Raw genomic sequence first — 23783 nt, forward strand, 5'->3', positions numbered from 1 at the left:
GCGAAAATTTAGGTGGATGGATGGACGAATGTTTGTTAGAGTTTGTAGCCTAAAAGGCTGAACGGATTTGGATGAAATTTGTCATAGATGTAGAGCATAGTTTGTACACATAGGCTATTTTTTTAATACCACGCCGACTGAGTCTTGTGAGAAAGTAAAATGATAGTGTATTAACTAAATATGCTTACTTGGTGAACAGAGAGCCGCAATTAAATAATAATTGGAGACGACAAGGTAAGTTATGCTTGACATATACATTGCGATAAGCAGTATACCATTATCCTCGTTAATATCTTTTATGATGTTACAAATTGTGACGTAACAATCTGCGATCTCACGTAAGCTATTTTCTGCTGAAAGAAATTCAATCGACGTTAATTTGTGACTTAGTTGTGATATATTGTGATACGATGTTGAAAAAATCTAAGCAACGACATTAGTGAAAAAAAATACAGTAGTGATTAATGTCATCTCTACTATTATAATAAAGCGTAAACACACACTTCTTTGTTGCCTAAGATGTCAGAAATTACAGCATATTTTTGAATAATCCTTTTTTTTAATAAAAAGCCCTACACTTACTTCACGCTTTAGGCTATACATTTTCACGCCATTAAAACTAGGGAGTAAACATTTTGGATAAAAACCTTAACGTGGGAGAGAGACCATAAGTTGCTGCCAACATCAAGGAAACAAGATTGTCAAGGTTTGTCATGTCATGTCATTTTGACATTTGCAATTGATTATTTGACAAATGTAAACAATAAAATAAAATTTTCATAATTTCATGCAAATGAAGCCGCACGGGCACAGCTAGTTAGTGAAATAAAAATTACAAATAAGTGTTATAAGTGTAAATAAGTAAAGCTTAGTTGATTATAAAAATGAAGAGATGATAGCTTTATCTCTCTTCCAAGCAAGATGAAAAAATAAAATCTATTATAAGCCTAATTGTTTACCAGAGAAATTGACGTCGTATTTGTTATCAAAAGTTTTGTAAGGAACTCTGCGTTTTTGTTCGACTTCAATACGACGTTGATACAAATACTCCTGGCCGATATCCGTTGAAGTTTTCATCAAAATTGTTGAATATTTCACTGGAAACATAGATAATTTTTTGATAAAACGTTTTACCGCATGAACGAAGGGATTTACAACATTTTTTTTGTGTATATTAATATGGTTTAGTGTTAACTGTTTGTGTTGAAAATTAAATAAAACGTACAAAGCGTCGTATGACTACAAATTCGTAACCAAAACTTAGGATCAAGGAGATTAAAAAAAATATAGAAGGCGCATAGTTGACCCTCATCATCATCTCCCCTGCCTTATCCCACTCCCGTAGGTTCGGCGCACTGTGTTTTCGTCCTCCAAGTAACTCTATCATGCGTCATCTCAGTCATCACTCTAGGTTGATATTTTTATTTATTTTATAACAAAATATAAAACTTATAGTTTTGTAAAATGTTTTATTGCATAGTACAAGGATACGTGGTGGCACTAAACTTGACAACTGTTTTAGTACCTTCAGAGAAAGTACAAGTGAAAATGTTTCAAAAGTTCACTATGTCTATGTATTTTTTATATTTTTTCTAAGGACTTATAAACGCAATAAAGTTATTTTCATATTTAAATTTGCTGTCAGTTACGTGTTTATTTAAAATAGTTAATAGTTATAGTAGAAAAAGTTTGAGTCATTGTTCCTTTAGCCTACTGCAAAGGATTGGAACATGTTGCCGGCATCAGTTTTCCCGTCCCAAAATAAAGTGGGGGCTTTCAAAAGGAGAGTGAACAGCTATCTACTAAGCTATTCCGTACCATCTTTCGACTGCACCGTCACTTCCTTCAAGTGGGATCGTGATCAAGCGAAACTTAACAAATATATAAAAAAGAAGTTATAATTAAGCAGTGGGTTCTTAAAAATTACGAACACTTTAAATCCAGTAGTTGTATTAATTCCCGCAGGCGATCGTTTATTGTTTTGAAGGCAGATTTCGCCGATAAGATGACAAGTGCAATCTGCATATGCAGAAAGAAAGCCATGCTATATTTAATGTATTGACTGCCGTATAAGTGGACTACTATCACTGTAACAAACAATTTAAATGTTAAGAGCACACCTTTTACTAAACTATTGCACAACTATTTAGTTTCCCTTTCATTCCTATGAGCTTGTATGGAGTTGTGCACACTATTCGATTTTTAGTTCTCCAAGCAGTTGAATTGGCTGCGAAACAATCGACAATCGCACAACAATTATGCGATAGTTTAGATTCAAAAGTGCGCACACTGTAATGTCTTAGTTTAGTAAATTACTTTAGAAAATAATCCAATAATCTTACTTATATTATAAATGCGAATCTTTAGATGGATGGATGGATGTTTGTTTGAGTTTGTAGCATAAACTGCTGAACTGATCTCGTTAAAATTTGGCATACATGTAGAGCTTAGTCTGAAAGAACACATAGGCTACTTACATTTGTTTTTTTTTTTTAATTCCACTCCGACGGAGTGCGGGCGAAAACTAGTTATGTCTATAATTATGTTTTTGTTAAAATTACTTACTGCTTTTCCCATGTGTCATTGCGTCCATAACGTAGTAACCAATGTCCCCAGCCATAAGAATATACATGCCAATCATAATAAAAATTATAGTTACAGACAGCTTCTGCTTCCTTGGTGCTTTGATCTTTTTTAATTTCAACTTTACCTAAAAATCGAGCATTCTATCAAAGTTTTCAGAATAGGACCCAATTTCATCGAGTTAATTTTAACAGTAGTAGAGCCCGCTTTAACATCTTCACAGAAGACGGGCTTTTCTAGAGAGGAGAGGATGAGAAGGAAAATTGGATTTGATAGTGGAGGAGAGCATAGGAAGGGGAAATATTATCTTTATGTGCGTCTACTCCTCCTTCGATTACGGTAGGCAACGCATCTGCGATTGCGGATGTCTATGGGTAGCGGTCACTTCGCTATTACGGCGAATTCAGGTGGCCGCTTGATCGTTTGGCACCTTGTAATGTAAAAATACTAATCACAAACGCTATATTATGTACGAGTATATCTTCAAACTTGTGAAATTAAACAAAAATACTTGCATAAGTAAGTTATCTTTTTAATTTAATATTAAAATTTGGCATTTCGAATTTATTCCAGACTTTGAGATTTATCTATCTCTATGCCAAATAGACAGATCCGTTTAGCCATTATGTTAAGTTACATAACATCCATGCATCTAAATTTAATGAGTAACTTTTGGTCGGTTTCCCAGCTGCGTTTAACCATAAGTTAGTGTTTTTGGTTCGGTAATTTCAATTTCATGGAATGAAACACTAGTTAATCTATATCAATATTATAAAGAGGAAAGATCTGTATTTTTGTATGTATTAAAATAACTAAAATATACTGAACTGATTTTAAAAATTCTCTCACCGTTAGAAAGGAAATTTATCAGAGAGTAACATAGGCTATATTTTTATTTTTTAATTTCACGCGAACGATCTCACGATCATCACCTAGTGATATAATAAATGGAAACTTCAGTGACCCAGCATTAGTAGGATATACCTTGTCAATATTTTTCAAATGTTCCATAATGCGTGTCATACGGTACGGTCCTTGGAACACGCCGAGACCCGTGATGATTAAAATCGATGTAACGTCAATCAACCATACAACCAGAGACGAGATAGTGTTCACCCTGATGGCTTTCTTCGTCCTCACGTCGAACAAATCCAAGACCAGGCCAATTAATGTAAGAATATCTGTAATTTTTATTAAGAAGCTAGCTTTCCTCCACTTTCATCAGCGTGGAATTAAAAAAAAACGACAGCAAGTAGCCTATATGTTCTTCTAGACTATCGTCTACATCTACGCCAAATTTCAATGACATCCGATCAGCAGTTCAGGCTACAAACTCCAACAAACCTTGGCGACCGGGCGTACATCTTTGACTAAACTATCGAATAATTGTTGTGCGATTGGCGATTGTCATTGTTTCGCTACCAATTTAACAGTTTAGTTGCATAACTAAAAATCGAGTTCGCCCTTCCATAAAGCTCTCGGGGAATCAAATCTAGACTAAACAGTTGTGCGATAGATTAGTCCAAGGTGTGCGCACTCTTGTAATATTAGTAAAATACTTGCTTAAAATAATTAGAATAAATCTGCTATAATGAGTCATGAAAGAAGAATTCTGCGCATAATATTCATTGTTCCTCGGCTCCAGCCTCAGTGGAGCTACGCCGTGAATACGCGAGATTTGCAGCACCAAAGCCAAAGGTCCTCGAACTAAATATCCTGGAATCTCCATTACAACGTCTTCTACACAAAATAATCAGTACCACAGTGAAGTGATTTCTAACCTACAAATTCGTAATGTTTTTTCAATAATAACTATGTCCAATTCTTATTATTTTAACCAACTGTTTATGTTCTGCGTCGGCTTCGAAATAATTATAGGATAACAAAATATTATTATAACGCTTAATATCGTGTTTTAGTTATGACCTAGTGAGTACAAACACCAATAGAAACTAAAATAATCCTAAATATATCAATGATTTTTTTTTGTACCTAGAACTTAAAAGATCTGGCAAAGTATTATTTTCATATAATAATATGTAAACCGAATTCTGTTTTAAAACTATTACACAGTTGATTTTAAATTACAATAAATTGCCGTAAGTAATTTTAAATAATTACTCGCTTGATTAAATTAAAACCTTGGAGCTGTGACTCCGCCAGGATGGCGCGCAAATTCAATATGTCTAATCACATTTGACAGCTGTCAGATAGGGACTTTATGTTTATGCAGATAACATAGTGTTGCCAATTCTACAGCGCGGTACTAATTCTCTTTTCTAACAGTAAATGAAAAACAAAGTCAAACACCAAATTACATTTATTTACAAAAACATGGCACTACAATTAGTCTATCCGTGAAATCGGATTACAATAAAACTCGTAAAACATTTCCTTCCTTTTCACTCTTACTGAGAAAGAGCAAGACGACACTAGGTTCTTTAGTTTCGTCAGCGGAAGCGGTTTTAACCGGATGAAGCTGATATTACTGTAGAGGAAGCTGTGCCTAGCAAGCTGGTGCCGAACTGCAGCAGCGCTCTGATGATGTCCAACTTCAGGGTCCAAAATGGAGACGCCGTTGAATCCGTCGAGCTCAAACTAGACTGTAAAAGTATAACACTTTGAGCCATCACGAAATATCTTTCATAAACAAGTTAATACAATGAGAAATCATTTTCTCATTAAATATTAATTTAAATAAAAATACCTCGTCGAAGAAAAACATGAGTATGCCTGTAAATTAAATAAAACTGCAGTAAATGTGATACATTTTAATTATTAAAAATTACTTACATAAATACTTTCATAACTCTTTCAAAAATGACTGAAACCAGTACATATTATATTATATTTTTCGTTCATTGCAATACATTTTAACCTACATGTTAACGTAAAACAAGAAAGTAACTAAATGTATGTAAGGAATATTGTGAAATTATTAAATATGAAGCCACAAGGATATTCTCTCGTTATTCATTAACGATGGGAGCTACCCCCTGAACTTGATTTGGACATATCTCCCAACAATGACATTATAAAACTCGCAACAAAACCACCAGAATCTGCCATTGGCTTATTTCCATCTTCAGAACTTGCGTCTGGGTCTCCGGCCTAGAAAAGAATACGTTAAAGTTTATTAATAACGTCACTTAAAAACTAAAAAGTAATTCATTAAAATCAACTTACAGCGCTTGTGCCCTTAACTAACTTTAATAGAAAATTTCCAAAGAACGCGCCATTATTTTGCTGAAAGAAATAATTAATCTTGATACTTATTTATCTTAAGAAATATCTTAATTGATCATTATTAACACTTATGTCAACGATAATATAGAAATGAACTCATCAGACAAGTCAGCATTTAAAGTGTTAACATACCGCTCCTCCACCAGTTATAGTATCCAATGAAGTTAAAAGGTAACTGGCAATAACAGACCCTGGATTCTCTTCTCCTTCTGACTGTAAAAGAATATTATCAATTGATTCAACAATACAAAAGTGAAACGATGTAGTGTTTAAAGATAGAACTAACAAGTTTCAAACAACGATGTTAAAGAAGGAAGGGAAAGCGATAGCTGGCCTTACCAATATATCACAAAGTAGCTTAGATAGAGAAAGAGGGAGCGAGACAGAGTTAGCTGTAAACTAATATTACCAATTGATTCAACAATACAAAGGAAGTGAAAAGATGAAGTGTTAAAAAAAATCTGCCAAGTTTCAAATAACGATTACTAGAGGCCTAGAAAAAGAAATATAGAGTTATAAATGCAAACCGTAACGTACTTTAGTATTGACGACTACGTACCAGTAATCCAGCAAACAGTCCAATTCCAGAAGCTATGAGACTGTTCAAATCAATACCATCTCCCTGAAACAGGAAGTATTATCAAGACCCCTTTTATTAATGAAAAGAAACAATCCAGCTCTTTTCTCTATGAAATGCTCAGAATGTATTACTTTTCCAAAAATGTCTATCAGTGTTATGTCTTAACTTATTTCCTTCTTATGTACGTCCCCTTTAGATCTTTTGTGTTTTTTTTTCTATAATTTTTGATTAAATATGTAATTCCAAATATTACTTACACTAAGATTTGCAACAATTCCGCTGACAGTCGCTAAAAGAGATCCTAGATCTGATTGGCCATCTTCCTAAAATCATAACACTGGTAAGTTGTGGTCGATAACAAAATAAAACTGACAAAAAGAAAACTTACTCCTCCACTTAACCCTGCTAAAAGACCTAGGATACCACCTCCTCCTCCATCCCCACCTCCTAAAGGTTCATCAGAATCATAACCCGAATCATTATCTTCTATAGAATCTAAATTAGAATTAGAATTTTCCTTCGAAATGTTACGAATATTTTCTTCTACGTTAACACCTTCTTTTGATTCTTGAATTTCACCTTCAGAGGATGTTATTTCACTTTCTTGTTTTTGAAATTGAGTCTTCAATTTAGTTATTTGTTCGTTTACAATTTCATTATCTTTCACAAATTGACGACGAATCGATTTCACCATCATTTGTTTTATGAACATATTTAACATATTCTCGACAATCTGAAATCACGTTAACAGCATTAATTGTTAGAAAAATAATAATTACATCATTTAAAATATCGAAAAAAGTACTTACTTTGTGAATATAGGACACACGAAAAACTTTTAGGTGCAATCCAGTCCAGTCTATGTCATATTTAACACTCGAAATGTGCATGCATAATGCATAGGGTTAAAAAAACGAACACAGTCACGAACACTTTAAAAAAATCGAGATATGCAGAAATTGAACGCGAATCGTGAAGCAAAACGTGCTAAAAATAAAATATTGAAAGTGTAACTACCGAATTCAGAATTGAGAAGTTGGTCACTCGAGTGCAAACAGTAATAGAAATAGTTTTTATAGGAGAAAAAGGTAAATGACTACGGCATCTCTTAATATTAGTTGATCTCACGACCACAGCACTAAAGGAACTATAGATGCGGGTTTAAAGAAAGTTATTAGTGAAATCAACAATATTTAGTGCATAAAGTTCTTAATTGTACCAAAAAGACCATAGAAAGTAGAAGAAACAATTGCGTGAACAGTATGCATAATTAAAATATCAAAAACACTTACGTTAGCTGAACTAGATCCTGGAAATAAACCGGTGACCAAATTTAGAAGACTGAAGATATTACTGCCGCTAGATGGCGCTGGTGTCAGGTCATCGAAATCATCGTCGTCGTCAAACGGGTCTGGAGTTTGTAGAGTTTTTTCCGTAGTAGTGGTACTTGTACTGCTTGAAATACTTTGTAATTCATTCTGGAAAGAAATATCAAAACTGCGATCTTTACTTATTAAAAAACAAGCCCCGTGTTCGCACGGTACCAATACTCATACGAAAATGTGTTTATTTATGTTTATTTTGGAAACGACTAAAATTATAAGCATTTCTCTACTACATTTTTTTATTCTACATAAAAACTTCTTGAATCACTCTATCTATTAAGAAACTAACTCAAAATCCGTTGCATGGTTTTAAAGATCTAAACATACATAAAGACAGACAACGGGAAGCAACTTTGTTTTAGGTACGAATATATGGAGTGATCTAATATTTAGAAAATATTACAATTAATTCAGCATTAGATTTTTTAATAAATTTTATCACAACAATCTGTCATTTTAGTGCTTAGCATAAATCAAAAATCGTTTTTAAATAGTCCTAATACTAGTTATATTAATAAAGAAATGGATCGCTTACAAAAATAATAATTATATTTTACTCACCGAATCTTCTAAATCATCTTCAGCCCGTCGTAACCTAATCGCGGGCGTTGGTGCACAAAATGAATTCGCAAGAAGTGACGTCACAAACAATAGGCAAAAACTCTTCCTTTCCATAGTTACTGCTGGAACACAATTACTACAATGAGGTACAATCACACAAACATAGTATATTTATCGTGCTTAATGAAGCCCTACAAATTAAATTATCGCAATTTTAATTACAATATAATGATCATTATACAAAAAGTTATTGCAATATGTTGCGACTAATTTAAAAATGGCAATACAACTCTATGCAAGGTATTTTTCGTAAGTGATTGAAAATCCGACAAACGGATTGTCTTATTAACTTCTATTCCAGGAAATGCGTACAGGATGTTTCAAATAGTACAGTTTATGTCAAGGTATATGTGTTCTTTGTTACAAAAACATATTGATATCTCTGTATACTTAATGAGAATGAAAAGGACAACAATACTTTTTAATAAAGATTCTATAAAAATGTTTTCTAGAGTAAAAATTCGGGACAACGTACTATAGTGATCACAGATAACACAATGCTATCTTACTAATATCATAAATGCGAAAGTTTAGATGGATGGATGTTTGTTAGAGTTTGTAGCCTAAACGGTTGAACGAATCTGGATGAAATTTGGGATAAATGTAGAGCACAGTCTAGAAGAACACATAGGTTACTTGCTTTTGTTTTTTAATTCCACGCGAACGATGTCGCGGGCGATAGCTAGTAGTAGTATAAAGGTTTAGTATACTTTTAACTGACAAAACGGAAGTGGATACTGACAGCTGACGACATTTCCACTCGTCAGTCTTAATGATGAAATATTCTCGCTTGTATGATCAGACGCCCCTTGATACAGGTTGATGCAAAACTCGTGTCTCCACTAGTTAAAAATGTGGTATAACGTCGGTGACGTCATAACGGAGTTCATCAAGCTATGTGTTAAATTGTTGCTCTTTTGGTGACCAGTTTTCTATACGTATTCGATCCTAAGGGTTAATATTTAATTCCTTGACTATGAACATATTAAATACCTCGTAATAAACCACTAAAAGTAGTTTTGCAGACAAGGGCAAGCCAATAACCATTATAGTCTAGGTTAGTAGTAATTTTTTTTATTACAATGGGAATGGTTCAGTGAAAAATTGACAAGTCATTTTTGAGTTATCTGTGAGGGTCTTAGTATTTTTAAATCATTTTCATAGCAATAAAAAAAACCTGTGCTAAACTTATTTTTACTATTGAATTTCTTAATTAGACAAAAATAAGAAAACCAGTATAATTACATCATAGTACTGCTTTATATTTTATTACATAACAATTTACGCGGAAATATTTAGCATAGTTGCGGTTAGTGGTTAAGGCGTATCCCTAGATAGAGGTTTCTAGAAGCATGAAATTGGTATTACACTAGCTTTCGCCTGTGCGTCCGACCGTGGTATTTAAAACAAAAGAAAATAGCCTATGTGTTCTTCCAGACTATGCTTTACATCTATCCCAGATCTTATGAGAATTATGCAAATCCGTACAGCTGTGTAGGCTACAAACTCTAACATCCAACCATCTAAACTTTCACATTTATAATATTTGTATAATTTAATAAATCCACAAGTAAATCAAGATCATACTCACATTTTATTATTGCATATTTTAATAGATTTTGAAAATAAGTTTACTTACATATCCAAGTTTTGATAAGCGTAAATACTTTTTATTTTATTCTTAGTGGATTATTTCAATACAAAATACACTTAATGAACTTATTTGTAATTTAACATGTGTTACCAAGTAGTACGTTAATTGGAGACTGTTGTTTTTTTAAACGAAAACAAAACACTTGAACCGAAGGTCGCAAGTTGTTACAAGTTTAAGAGAGCACACGGCCTTTCGAAACTGTATTAACTAAATGTTTTTATTTTAGGTTGAATAAAACTTTTGCAATTTGGTGATGTGGTATTGAGGTTGGTATAACTTGGCAATTGGGAACAATCTTCGAGTCATTGCAAAGAACATAATTTGAGGTGTAGCTCCCCGTGACCTTTCACGTGTGCAAAGCGCAGTTGATTTCGAACTGCAAAGATATTTGAAAATATCCCTTATTGGAGATGTTATGCGGATTAGAGCTAAACAATAGAAGAACGTATATTGCTTTCCTCTTAATAATAACAATCGAAGTGCGTCTTTCGCCACTCTTAGCTACATTTCTCCTTTAGGCTACATAAAACAAAACGTTTGTAACTAAAACTTACTGATAGCTGCCGCCGATAAGGCAGCCCTTGCGCAAATCTTGTAGTACCTTAGTTTGAGTATAGTTGCCTATTGTAATTGTGCAAAAAAAACCAAACATACCATATAATTGGAGTGTTTGTTAGTAATATGAAAAGAAAAAATGCAGATTTCGAGATGACGTTTTTGCGTTGCTGATAACGAAAATCGCATTTAATTTTTTTTGTATCTGTCAGTCTGCAAGCCGCGTTTATTCAGGGTAATCGCCCCGACTTAACTTGAAGGGTAGCTGACATAGACGAGTATATTATAGGCTACTTGTTTATCTTAATATTGCGTGAACAAATTCGAGGCCAACTGCTAGTAAATAAATAAAAACTGAATTAAATTAACGGTTATATATAAAGCACGCTAGTATTTTATTGAGACTGTGTTATGCTTTATTTTCTATACAACGTACATAGTGTAAACGGACTTTTACAATTGCCTTACTTCCTGCGACATTGATTGCGTCACTTTCAATGTCGCACGCACTTGCACAAGCAGTCGTTTATAGTAATTACTGAATGGAAATAAACAAATGACGTCATAAAATGTCATTAACATTTTTACGTTCATTTATTATAGTTTAATATTTATATTGTGAAACAAGCCCGCAAACTTCGTTAGCGCAAATTTGGACCACCCGTTACGCTATTTTGACAGTGTAGAATTAAAAAAAAATAGCCTTTAATATGCCCGTCTACGTCAGCTTTCAGTGAAAATCCCGTTAAAACCAGCCCAGCCAGGAGATTACCCGGAACAAACGCGGCTTGCGGACTGACAGACAAAAACATTTTAAATGCGATTTTCCTTGTCAGCAACGAAAATACATCATGTTCTCGAAATCTGGAATTTTTCTTTTGATATTACAGACATTCTAATTTTGTTATATCTATAGAAAATAGATATGGATTAACAAAAGAAAATCACGTTAGTTAAGTATTATGCAAACATTGACAGCTCGGAACATTGTATTTGCAGTAAAACACAATTTTAGATTACGAGGGTCTAGAGGGATGTGCAGATTACCTTAAGGCGCTAAGAAGACATGTAGTTAATTGGTGAACAAATACAATTGGCAATAAAAATTACATTTGATATTGAATTTTATTTAATGATATTTCAAATCGACAAAGTACATAAACATAGAAATAAAATAAACATACATGATAATCGATATAATTCACTCAGTCCCAACGGAGGCATCCGCTCTGGGTGGTTTTAACTTCTCCAGTAGTGGTATCGCCACACCCACTAACTCATCCCAGGCAGCCAACCGCCTGCATGGTTCACAACCACATTCATCTTCTATAGTTATATCCCCTTCTTCGAAACCCAAATCCTCCCCAGAGTATCCCGTTCTATCCCAGTCTTCGTCTCCTGAACCATGGTGATCATCGGGCTCAGCTTTGCGCTGTTTAGGATCTTCAATGTGGAGTCGTTGATTATCCAACTCACCGAACTTCGCCTTTGAAAGAAACAATTACTATGAGCTCCGCTGAAATACCTGTACCACTGACCTTTAAAAATGGACAGACTATAAAAAAATTTTCGCTATTTCAAAGTGGTTGGTCTATGTAAAGAGTTAACTGTCAAGAACATTAAAAGGCGTGAGTAAGTCGGAATAAAGCCAAATAATTAATTTCCAAATCGCCTATCCATTTATATATATCAGTGCTTTACAAGAATTAAATCTCTTTCATCCTTTAAAGATAGCAAACTCCAAGGAAGAATACAAAACGACTGCTCTCTTAAACATCCCATCTATAGAAAATTTAGACGTGAAATCATTGAGGTAGTAAATTTATGAACTGTCTAATTTCAAAATATGACGGTGACATAGTATTTGAATACTAACGTGATGTCGTTTGATATCCGGATCACAGTCGTCGGAGCGCGGCGCGGCGCACGCTGTGAACACGGAATCATCGTCTGGAAACGAAATTTTAAATTTTAAATTAACTCTATCTGTAGGACTAGGTTGTAGATTAGTTATAAGTATTTTGTTATAACACAATAAAATGTGTAAAAACGAAGTAATCTAATCATTTGGCTCTGAGTGACTCTTGAGATAGAGAATTGAAATATTAAAATCTGTTATAATACAAAAAAAGATATTGATTGTGATGTCATAGCGATAATCGGATCAAAAACACTTTTTTAAGATTAAAAGTAATAAGAAAATAACTTTCTAAAAACGTGTTTCTATATAAAATAAATAAAAAAAAAGTTTGACCCCGACGTGATTTGAACACGCAACCTTCTGATCTGGAGTCAGACGCGCTACCGTTGCGCCACGGAGTCGGTTGGAGTATGTTGTAAAATTAACAAACTCATACCTCAAAGTTCGAATTATTTTTAATTATTATGATTATAGTATTTGCCTTGATTTTATAGAACAAAAAAGTAATCGAGTTATCTGCTTACAGGATATTATGTAAACATCGCTATTTATAAAAAGTATTTTTAAAGTGTAACATTGCACGAATTTCTCCACGTATACGTTTAATATTTTTTGTTTATACATAAGTTGGCCAACGAGCAAGCGGTCACCTGCAACTGCTGAAATGGCGAAGTGACCGCGGCCTATGTGTTAAACATGGGCAGTTGCAGAAGAGTTGCGTCCCTGAATCGACGGAGGAGACGTACGTAAAGAGGATATTTCCCTTTCAGATGCGTTTCCTCCGCCATCAAATCCACTTTTCCTTCCTATCCTATCTTATGAAAACTGTAGTAAGGAAAAGGGATTAAAATTAGGCCACCAGTTAGGATATCTATATCTATACTAATACTATAAAGAGGAAAGATTTGTATCATAGAATTTTTCTATGTATTGCAATAACTCAAAAACTACTGGACCGATTTCAAAAATTCTTGCAACATTAAAAAGCTACGTTATCGCTAAGTAACACAGATTTTTTTTTATTGATAGGATTATCCTATTGTTACTTGCCAATAAACGCAGCGAGTGCGGCAGTTATAAGATGTGCATGCGCGGGCGGCAGGGGGCGGTGTGCATGTGAGTTCCAGAGCGCGCGGGCGAGCAGCGCGGCGGCGGGCGCGTCGCGGGAGCTGGCCGCAGCGCGCAGCGCCGCCGCCGCCGCACCCGCCGCCGCCCCGGGCTCCGCGCCGGACCCGCACACGTTCACCAGCACGCCCGCCGCCGCGTACCGCACACTAGCGTCCTCTGTACCACAATAGACAAAAGACAACTTAAGGTTCGAAATATTTAGGCAAAAAATCCATCCCTATATATACATAAAAGTATTTATCTGTTTCTCAGACAAAAAATACCTAAACATAACCTTAATAATATGTGATAACCATAATAAATGCTAAAGTTAAGATGGATCTCGATGAAATTAGACAGACGTAGACGATAGTCTGGAAGAACACATTAATTTCATGCGGTCAGAGTCGCGGGCGAAAGCTGTTTTTCTAGCGTTAATTTAAATACTAACCGTGTTCCTGAAACGGAGGCAATGCATCAAGCGCACCCTCTAGCACCAGCCACCGCGCAGCGCGACTCGAGCGGGACAGGTTGCCCAGCGCGCGCACCGCCTCGCACGCCGACAGCCGGCACGCGTCGCCCGCCTTGTGCAGCCAGCGACAGGTTGCTGTAGTGACAGGTTGCTACATGATGACAAGTTACTAAATAATGACAGATTACTAAATAATGACTAGTTGAAACTTCACACTTCGCTGTCATTTAAACTATAAACAGTTTTCAATGATACAAACTTGCGAAAAAAAATTGCTGTAGAGAAGTAAAGAAAGAATAAAATAATAATTAACGACAACGATTTTCTATACGATTATCTATTTTATATTCTCTACAATCGAGACACTGATAAATCCATAGTGGCATCTCTCTTATTCACTATAAATAAAACAGAGACAGCATTACGGGAGTTACCTTTACAAAGCTGTTCTATATGATCGTCCAAAGGATCCAGATTCTCGGTAGGCTCAAGATAGAAGGTGATGTTGTTGAGGGTAGCAAGAGCGGCCGTAGCTAATTCCTCTCGACGATCCATGTTCCAACTACCGTCGTTGATTTCTTCAGTTTCACTAACCTATAAATGTAAGTAACTTTAAATACGTGTAAAAAGTGAATTATCAAATAATTTAATGATGCATTTAACTAAAATTTGATTGTTTGTTTACATACCAGTTTATCAGGAGCTTTCTCTGCTACATCAAGACAGGCAAGCAGAGCTCTGATAGTTCGTTGGGCATGATGCATCGCAATACCACGTCCGGCCAGATCTGACAGGCAGAGGTTGGCCACCACACGTACCGTCTGCAAAAACCACGGGTTTTTATTCTATGGTTTTATAACCTAGAAACTTAAAAATTGTTAATGACATCTACCGTACCTATCATTTATTTAGTATGAATTTACGAGAAAGTCGAATCCTTTCTTAAATTTAATTAAATATTCTATTACAATACCTTAATCAGAACATCTTCGTTCGAGCCATCTGATCCACCTAAATCTGAACCTGTATAGAATGCAAAGATTAGTAAAAAAACAATTATTGTAGCTATATTAGGTATTTATAGTTTTAGACGCTTACCAACCAAATGTAGGTCGGTATCCTCTTCCAAATCTTTAGTATCTCTGTCCTTGCGTCTTGTATAAGATTCTAATATAGTCAGAATCACGTCAATACCTCCTTCTTCATTATAAATCTATACAACAATCAAATACAAATATATTCATAAAAGATTAACATTTGTAATTTATAAATATTTTATTGGCAAATTGATCATTTACCAGTAGGATGTTTATGGCTTACGTTTATCCTAGCTTGTTCATCCGCGGCGGCCATGTTGCCTAGAGTATACGTCAGTCTGACAGCGAGCGCGGCGCGGGACGCACACGCCGCTAGCGTTCGTAATAGTGCTCGAGCGCTGCACGGCGAAGTACACAGCCATTCACAACACGCGTCCTCGGCTGACAAGACGCTGGAAACATCAATCTTTAGACGAACTAGCCAGCAACTTTAACTAACCAAATCTTTAGTATAGAAGTGAGTAGCTACCTTATAATAGAGATAATTTTAATAGCATCAACGTAATAAACATTAACAACTAGAGCCTCCAGGCAGAATGGCGAGCTATTCCAAGACGTCAGAATGACATTGACAGATGTCAAATAGGGACGGGACGTATATGCCAATAATCTCTAGCGCAGTACTGATTTTCTTTTTAACACTAATTAAGTAGTTGTAATTGAATCATATCACGGCACGAGCGTGTAACTGGTGACATGAAAGATAAAATTAAATTTGTTGCTGTTGACATGAAAAACATGATCTTTGACGTAGTTTAAAATCAGGACCGAGAGCTGATACAGATTACAAAAAACGATAATAACCTAAGACATCGCGCCACATTAGTGAGCACATCTCTATCAGTGTGCAGTGGTAGAGCAGCCAGCAGTTCCCCGAGCGCGCCGCTGTTGACAAACGCAGTCGCTGTCTTCGCTCCACCATTCGCCAGGTTCCGCAGCGCTCCAGTCAGCTGATATAGTGCGTGTGTAGCTTGCTCCCGCACTTGACGTGGTCTTTCTGCTTTCTAAAACAGAAGATGAAAATCGCAAAACATCATCGCTTGGTTGTTTAATATGCTGTAAGAGAAGAAAAGAAAGTCAATAAGACTTTTATTAAACTAGTACGTACTATCTATTGACGATATAAAGACCTCTGGTTTAGTGATTTTTTTTTAATATAGTTAACTAGATTTTTTGTTAATTTACTAATCTTTCTTTTACCATTCCAACTAAGCTTTAGGATTGTGCTACGATATGATTTATGACAATTGTCCTATGGCGGGATTGAACCCTCGACCACGTGATCGGAAATCCGTACCCCTAACTAAACTATTGGCGTATAATTACTTCTGCTGGCCAAAAGTATGGAGCTAAATGAAACTGACCGCATTATTGAATATCTTGAGATGCAGCGCTGCGAGGTGTAGGGCTCCGGCCTCGTGTGCCAGTACACACAGCCGGGGCTCCAGTGCGAGGAACCGGAGCGCCCCCGCGCCGTACACGCAACATTCGCTCTCCGCCAACGGGTCCGCTCGACCACATCCTTCCACAAGGAGTTCTACACCAAATTAAGAATCTCATTAGTCGATAAACAGTAAAAAAGTAAGTAATTAATTACAATAATACACGTGATGGGATGATAAAAATCCAGTGTAATTTGATAAAAGATCGTATTTTCACCTAATAAGTTACTGTTCCTGAAGAAATGATCGTTTTTGTCGTTCCTTGCAATTTTGAAGACCAACTTGCACGCAGCAGCCAAATGTTTACCGGTTACCCGCATCTATAAGAATATTATCGTTATCAAAAGACATTACTAAACTATACGATAGAATTTGATAAAGTCTGTATTTACCGTAAGCATAGCTCTAGCAATAGCCACCAGTATTCGTTCATCTTCATTATCAATATGAACATAGAGGGAGCGGATGACCAGTTCACGCAGATTGTTTGAAGGCGTAGACTTTTCTAGAATGTTCTGCAGCGGTTCTAATAATAGTAGAGTCTTCTCAACGTCATGACTGCTCTGTGTTGTTAATGCTTCTGCTAATTCTAGAGTTGTCATACTGTAAACAAAAGCATAACTATGAACTAATGTCGACAAAAACATAAAAAAAGAATTACTACATAACTATATAATAGGAGCTTTTTTTAAAGAAATCGATACCGCGCCGGAGTAGCAGCGCAACACTATTTTGCAACGCCCCGTCACTATGACATCTGTCAATGTCATTCAGAAAGATTTAGGATGTGCGCGCCATTCCTGGCGGCAATCAGTAGACTGGGAATCCAAGTATAATTATTGTTACAATCATATTATTTTCTAAAACTGTCTTGCTATAATGGCTGCCATGTATGTAATTTAATATTGTTCTGTTAACATCTTTTAAGTAGAAGACAATATTCGTGTCGTTTTAAATTCTATCGTTTTATTTATTTGCGTACCTTTCATAATTATCATAAGATGTATTAGGAAGTTGTAGCGCTAGATGTCTGACTGGAATATCTCCGATACCGGAGCCATCACAAGATACTGATTTTATTATTCCGAACGTACGCCGTTTGCTTGCTGCTGTATCACCATGTGCTGGAAAGTAACAAAGATATTCGTGAAGAGTAAAAAGAACTATGAAACATGTAGTCCAGTTGACTTTCTTTTTAAAAAGGTTATGTCAGCCTTCAAAAGTTTATGCGAACTCTATTTCTGTTTCTTCCATAAAAGTGCTTAAAATTAGAACACTATTAAGCGCCAATACCTTGGTCTGGGGTACGGAATACCGATCTTGCGGTCGAGGGATCGAATTCCGCCATTCGACTATTGTCGTGAACCATTTGCTAGCACAAGCCTAGAGCTTACTTGGAATGGTTAAATAAAAAACAATTTACAAAAGTTTACTAATATTTTCAAAAAAATCAAAAAACGTCTTACGTTTATTCCCATGTAAATCTTTGGATACGTTTTTCGTTGATTCCACATCACTCTTTACTCCTAATGGTTTTGTTATCAATATACTTTGGGATATACTAGATATTGTGGACGGGGCTGAAATTATTTGTTATACATACACCTCATTACTATAAACATCGATTTGTCTTGCCTTTGGTAGCTCTAGAATAAGGAATGATTGGAATGGGACATAAAGGGAGTGTAGACTGAGATGGCAAATGATAGATCATTCTGGAGAACGTAAACCACATAGAGCTAGATAAGGACAGATAGATTGTCTCACCTTCTACTGTTATTTGACCTGTTGTGTTTCTCCGATGTAAAGGTTTACTTCTACCACTGAGATGTGGTAATTTGGTAAATCCACTCCATGTAATGCCATCTTTCATCTGAAAAAAACATATTGCAATTTAAAATATTTGCTAGATTATCAACTCTCCTAGCTTATCCCCTCTTAGTCTTACTCCGTTAGGGTCGGCGCACCAGGCTTTCGTCATCCAAATAACTCTATCATCCGTCATCTTGATCATCACTCCCTTCTTGATCATGTCACCTTTCACGCAATCCATCCATCTCTTTCTACGTCTACCTCCACCGGTATAACCCTCCACGCTCGTAAATAACTTTTTAGATATAAAATAAATCACGATTAAGCGGGATAGTGTTATGTACTACCGAATTATCCTTCTTCGTTGTATGTTTATTATCTGTTTTATGTTCTGGACTTGCTTCTTCTTCAGCAAAGCTCGCAATGCGTTTGCTCGTTATCGGAGGTCCTTCGTTATCTTCTGTCAGACTGAGATACTTGAGACTGTTAAAATACAACAAAAATGTTACTAATATTATAAATGCGAAAGTTTAGATGGTTGGATGGATGTTTGTTAAAGTTTGTACTTTAAACTATTGAATGGATCTCGATGAAATGTGGTATAGTGTATAGGATAGTCTGGAAGAACACATAGGCTACCTGCATTTGTTTTTTAATTCCGCGCGGAGGGAGTCGCGGGCGAAAGCTAGTGAATAAATGTCGGTATCAGATTTTATTTTACATTAATATACAGGTAACTTTTTTTATAACGTAAGGTGACAAACGAGCACGTGGCCATCTGAATCCACCGCAATGGTAAGCGACCGTTGCCCATAGACATCCGCAATTATTACTATTTAGGGACTAGGTACTTTGGCTGCAGCCGTAGCTGTGCGGTCCCCTTTCGTATTGAGTCCAGTGTCCAATTTCCACTGTCATAACCTTGCGCTTACACATAATCAGTGGAAATAGGCACTAGTAGAAATTATTATTCAAATTTAATTCATCTTAAATGTTCTTACTCAAATGCACTAGGTGGTCTGGGGTCACGCTTACGAGCGCGGTCAGTAAATAGTGTGCGTTGTGGCTCGCGTGGCGTGAAGGGCCGGCGCGTGCGCAGCGACCGCAGCCCGCCCACACTAGAGCCACTCGATGTGCCGCTCATTTCTGGGGAATTACTGTCTAAAAGTTATCTATACTTATATTGTTTTGCAGTAGATGTCAAAAAACAATCGGCTACTTAGTACTTCATAGAGATAACGGTTAAATACCGGACAAAGTGAACACTTGTGGACACTTAAAGCCTTAATAAATTACAGATGAGCAACAGCGTCGGGGGACAAGAGATGATGCTATGAGGTGTATAGATAAAGGACATAAAGGACAACCTCTCCTACCCCTTCAAATAACTTTCCCCTTTCTTTAAATACCCAAGCAATTACCGAGTAATTTTATGTATGTGCCGATCATAATTAGTTAAGCCGTTTCTTCTACGAAAAAGAAATATTTATTATAATGTATTTCCCGTGGCAACCGTATAACAACATTCTTTAACAACCGCTTCACCTTAAGTTCAATGACCTTGGAGCAAAATATGAATCTTTGGATAAATTGGTGTCGCGTGTAAATGGCTGAATCACGCTATACATGCTTATAATACCTTTGACAACTTGACACTGATATATGAAGTTTGTGATTGAAACGAAGAAATAATTACTATGATACTTAATTCAAAACTGAATAATTTAAATAAGAAGTTATTTCCGAACTTACTTGATTAAAAATAGCAATAATCATCTCTAGAAAAATTGCCTAAACTTTTGTGACAGGCGATAAAACATGTAGTAATCACATTTACCAATAACATTATGTTATTCAAATTTATAAAGGATTATTATTAACTTAACATAAAGAGTAATCGTCGTGGAGACGATAAGCTACAAGAAATTATTTAGATCAAGCCAATTTTTGCTTTTATTGACCATAAATTGCGTCAGAGCGTACAAAGACAAAAATTGGTAACCGAGTTTTCGTGACAAAAATAATTTAAACGTATATATTTTAGGTATAAAACAATAATACATTATGTAATAAGTGATAAATGACGTAAATCGCGACATAGAATTGGTTATGCCGTGACTGGAAGTGATTCATTGGTGCGACATTCGCAAGGTGAAATGTGATGTCGTGCGGAGTTATACAGATCTAGTGTTAGGTAAAGACATACCTGTTTACGGTTCAAATATTTCAACCCAGAATAAGATATAATAAAAAAATAACTATAAATAGTTAATAGTAAATAAGAATTTATTGAGCTAGCTAACATTGAATGGAGTCGTGGTCAAGTACTAGCTTAACAAAATCACAGTACGTACCGTCAAATATAGCAGCTCTTGCCTCACTGATGATCTCCGCAGAGGTCTTACGCCGCGGGGGCGCGTAGAAAGGGGCGCCAACACTACGTCGAGGCACCCTATCGCCCATTGCCATACCTGAGAAACATATGCAAAGAAACGGATAAAAAACAATTAATAAATAAATACTTTATTTAAAACCTAATTAATTAATCTACGAACATTTGGGCCGAATACTAAAACGACATTAAATGATAAGGTCACGTTTAAACTCCAAATTCCATTAAAATTTTGGCGTCTATTGTAAAGCCGGTATAAACGTTCAGTTTTATCTGAACAGTCCAGTGACAATCAGTATCAGAACAACAAAACTGGGAACCGTTCAGTACTCAGTTCCATCAGATTTATCTGAACGATCGGAGTGGTCAGATAAAACAGAGCGCGTGTAGCGGATTTAAGCAGCACGCGGAGCTTATAAGCAAAGTGTTTAACATTCGTTCAGTATTCTGCTGTATTAAATTATACCCGTCTTTTCAAAATAAGTTATTAATGAACTTTAAAAAAAAGATTTAGAACATTCACTGGTACTATACTGTAGGAGACGTCGAGATAGAGTAACCGCAACTAAACCAACTGAATCAGTTAAAGTATACAATTTTATTAAAATCAAATTACATTGCTGTTCCTAACTAGGACAATAGCATTAATAATCTATTCATTACAATAGACACCAGGTTACTGTGTCAGTGTTTTTATGGCCCACATTCAAACTATCCTTTGATAGAAGCCTTCGATAAGTATCGTCATACTTAATAACTTTTATAACATACTGACACATAAAAATTATAGCTTTTATTGATTTTTATAATATACGATTAAAGATTAAGTTAGAACTTAGTAATGGAACAAGCAGATTTCTTTTTACTAAAATTTAGAATAGCGCCTAAAACTTTTTTATAGCAACAATTGTTTAGATTTTTAATTTTAACTTGAAACAACAGCACCTACCATATTTCAAAGCAAAATTAGAAACTATACAAGTAGTTATGTACAAATTTGTCTTCTTTATATATAAAAAGAAAACAAAATATTCTATTATTCGAGCGCGAGCTAAAACGATTAGTTATTATAAAAGTTTAGAATATGCTGGAATGCTGTTTGTTAGTGAAACACATTTTAACAAGAGCATTGAACTTATAAGTGAAAAAGTGTTACGGACAGTTTCATTAAAAAAAGTACTATAAAATATAACAATCACATTTCGATGATTATAATATAAAATACGTTATAAACTTTCTTACCATGAATTATTCAATCGAATGGTTGAAATATTTTTCATATCAAGTTGAACAAAACACGATAATTTGCCTACGAAAGGGCGAGCGTCGTGCTACGATACCCAAACACAACTGCATTACAAAACATCGTAGCACTCCGTAGCACCGTAGACGTTAATGATTACGATAAAAGTACCGTAGTGTGAATTAAAAAACATCTATTAACTTAATGGTAGCTTAAAATTTTTTATTAATAATTAGGTAATTTATATTAAATAAAATTTTATGTTATGCCCGAAGTACACAGCCATAAAAGCGAACTCAAATCGAAGCGAAATTAAGTATTCTATGGGCGAATTGTTACTTGCAGTAGTAGAAACCATTCCTTAGTGTCCGTTAAGGTCCAGTAAGGGACATTTTCCTTTTTTAAAATACTACTATATTAAAAAAAGAGTATGAGAAAGCTCTGAATAAATGAATACGACCCACGTTTTCCATTTTAATACGTCATACGACACTTCAAGTGGTTGATTCGAGTGTTTGATAAACATTGTAATATCAAATACTTTATACTAGTAATTTGTACCAATACAATACATACGGGAATATGCACTAATCATACTTCATGCTAATATTAAAAATGCGAAAGTTTAGATGGATGAATGTTTGTAGCCTAAACAGCAGAACGGATTGAGATAAAATTTGGTATAGATGTAGAGGATAATCTGAAGGAACACGTAGGCTGCTCACTTTTGGTTTTTTTTTTAATTCCACGCAAACGGAGGCGGTGTTTTATAAGTGTACACGTACGGATTTTCTATTCATAGGAATTGTAGTCCAAAAATCATTCGATAGACACATTTAACTAAAAATAAATACTAACAGTATAAAGAGGAAAGAATTGGATTTTTTTATTTATTGCAATAACTCAAAAACTACTGGTCCGATTTCAAAAAATCTTTAATCATTAAAAAGCTACGTTATCACTGAATAACATAGACTATATTATTACTACATCTGTAACGCCGCACGGAGGAAGAGTTTCATCAATAAAAAACGCTTAGGAACGCAAATAGATAAATGAAATTTAAGAAAGAAAAATAACAATATAATTTGCACTCTTCAACATTGTTTGCGACAAAACGCATCGATCGATACAGTGTTTTGTTGTGGCAACGGATACTAAGATCGGTTGCTTAGGAATGAGATTAGGGAAAACTATCGAGTCATTATTGCAATTTGTATTAACCAAAAACAATAGCGATATCAGCTACAAAAGGTAGGTAAAGATTTATTCTATTTGAAGAATTGAGGGTTACAAAGTAACGTTTCAATCCAGATTTTTACTTTTTAAATTAACAAATTGCTTCTTATATAAAAAAACTAATGCTTATTAGACAACCGGGATTTGCTTATACGCTGCAATAAAAAAAAACCTTCGAGAAAAGAAAAAGTAAATTCAAGAAAAATAATGAAAACGGGATTGACATATCATTTATAAAAGGAAGCAATTAAACTTTTCGATTAGCATGGCCTTAATTTACAATATTTCAATATTTTACATGTAAAAATAATAAAATACTAACATGTTTACGAAACGCATTTTTTCCATCTTGATAACCCCTGACATTTGTGACAAATAGGCATAGATATTAAGAAGCGTAACCTACCTGTTTTTTAATTATTTATTGTCTATTA

General features: G+C 35.1%; 2 protein-coding genes and 1 non-coding gene across 6 annotated transcripts; all 3 read right to left on the reverse strand.

Moving 5' to 3' along the window:
* Window positions 1–4885: 4885 nt before the first annotated feature.
* Window positions 4886–10164, reverse strand: LOC106107969. Of its 2 annotated transcripts, none has more exons than XM_013289011.1 (4): window positions 10055–10164; window positions 8356–8477; window positions 7702–7887; window positions 4886–5186 (listed from the first exon to the last, which is right to left on the reverse strand). In XM_013289011.1, exons 2-4 carry the CDS (start codon window positions 8467–8469, stop codon window positions 5049–5051), a joined length of 438 nt encoding a protein of 145 aa, XP_013144465.1. In that variant the 5' UTR covers window positions 8470–8477; window positions 10055–10164; the 3' UTR covers window positions 4886–5048. The 2 variants fall into 2 exon arrangements, with proteins under 2 accessions (XP_013144465.1, XP_013144472.1); XM_013289018.1 differs by having other exon boundaries at window positions 10007–10094.
* A 1605-nt stretch (window positions 10165–11769) lies between these two features.
* LOC106107892 (armadillo repeat-containing protein 2) lies at window positions 11770–23742 on the reverse strand. Of its 3 annotated transcripts, none has more exons than XM_013288909.1 (20): window positions 23672–23742; window positions 20830–20946; window positions 19477–19621; window positions 18823–18958; window positions 18431–18536; window positions 18130–18243; window positions 17646–17787; window positions 17056–17266; window positions 16881–16983; window positions 16586–16758; window positions 16026–16225; window positions 15445–15613; window positions 15223–15337; window positions 15098–15147; window positions 14814–14945; window positions 14559–14718; window positions 14104–14259; window positions 13596–13829; window positions 12501–12574; window positions 11770–12110 (listed from the first exon to the last, which is right to left on the reverse strand). In XM_013288909.1, the coding sequence occupies exons 2-20, from the start codon at window positions 20942–20944 to the stop codon at window positions 11826–11828; spliced, it is 2820 nt and encodes a 939-aa protein (XP_013144363.1). In that variant the 5' UTR covers window positions 20945–20946; window positions 23672–23742; the 3' UTR covers window positions 11770–11825. The 3 variants fall into 3 exon arrangements, with proteins under 3 accessions (XP_013144363.1, XP_013144378.1, XP_013144370.1); XM_013288924.1 differs by having other exon boundaries at window positions 19477–19632; XM_013288916.1 differs by lacking the exon at window positions 18130–18243.
* On the reverse strand, window positions 12875–12946 carry Trnaw-cca. The gene has a single exon. It is a non-coding gene; the product is annotated as a tRNA-Trp (tRNA).
* Window positions 23743–23783: the final 41 nt, after the last annotated feature.

This window comes from Papilio polytes, unplaced genomic scaffold (assembly GCF_000836215.1).
Source record: "Papilio polytes unplaced genomic scaffold, Ppol_1.0 DF824269.1, whole genome shotgun sequence".
NCBI classification, from domain to species: domain Eukaryota; kingdom Metazoa; phylum Arthropoda; class Insecta; order Lepidoptera; family Papilionidae; genus Papilio; species Papilio polytes.

Bases quoted from the DNA above. Each gene is read 5' to 3' on its own strand.
- LOC106107969 (XM_013289011.1), bottom strand. From the start codon at position 8,469: ATGGAAAGGAAGAGTTTTTGCCTATTGTTTGTGACGTCACTTCTTGCG. The intron at 7,888-8,355 runs GTGAGTAAAATA...ATTTCTTTCCAG, and splicing joins AAGATGATTTAGAAGATTCG to AATGAATTACAAAGTATTTC. The intron at 5,187-7,701 runs GTAAGTGTTTTT...ATACTTTTACAG, and splicing joins CAGGATCTAGTTCAGCTAAC to TCTAGTTTGAGCTCGACGGA.
- LOC106107892 (XM_013288909.1), bottom strand. From the start codon at position 20,944: ATGGCAATGGGCGATAGGGTGCCTCGACGTAGTGTTGGCGCCCCTTTC. The intron at 19,622-20,829 runs GTACGTACTGTG...GTAATTCCCCAG, and splicing joins AAGAGCTGCTATATTTGACG to AAATGAGCGGCACATCGAGT. The intron at 17,788-18,129 runs GTAAGACGTTTT...GTTACTTTCCAG, and splicing joins AGATTTACATGGGAATAAAC to CACATGGTGATACAGCAGCA.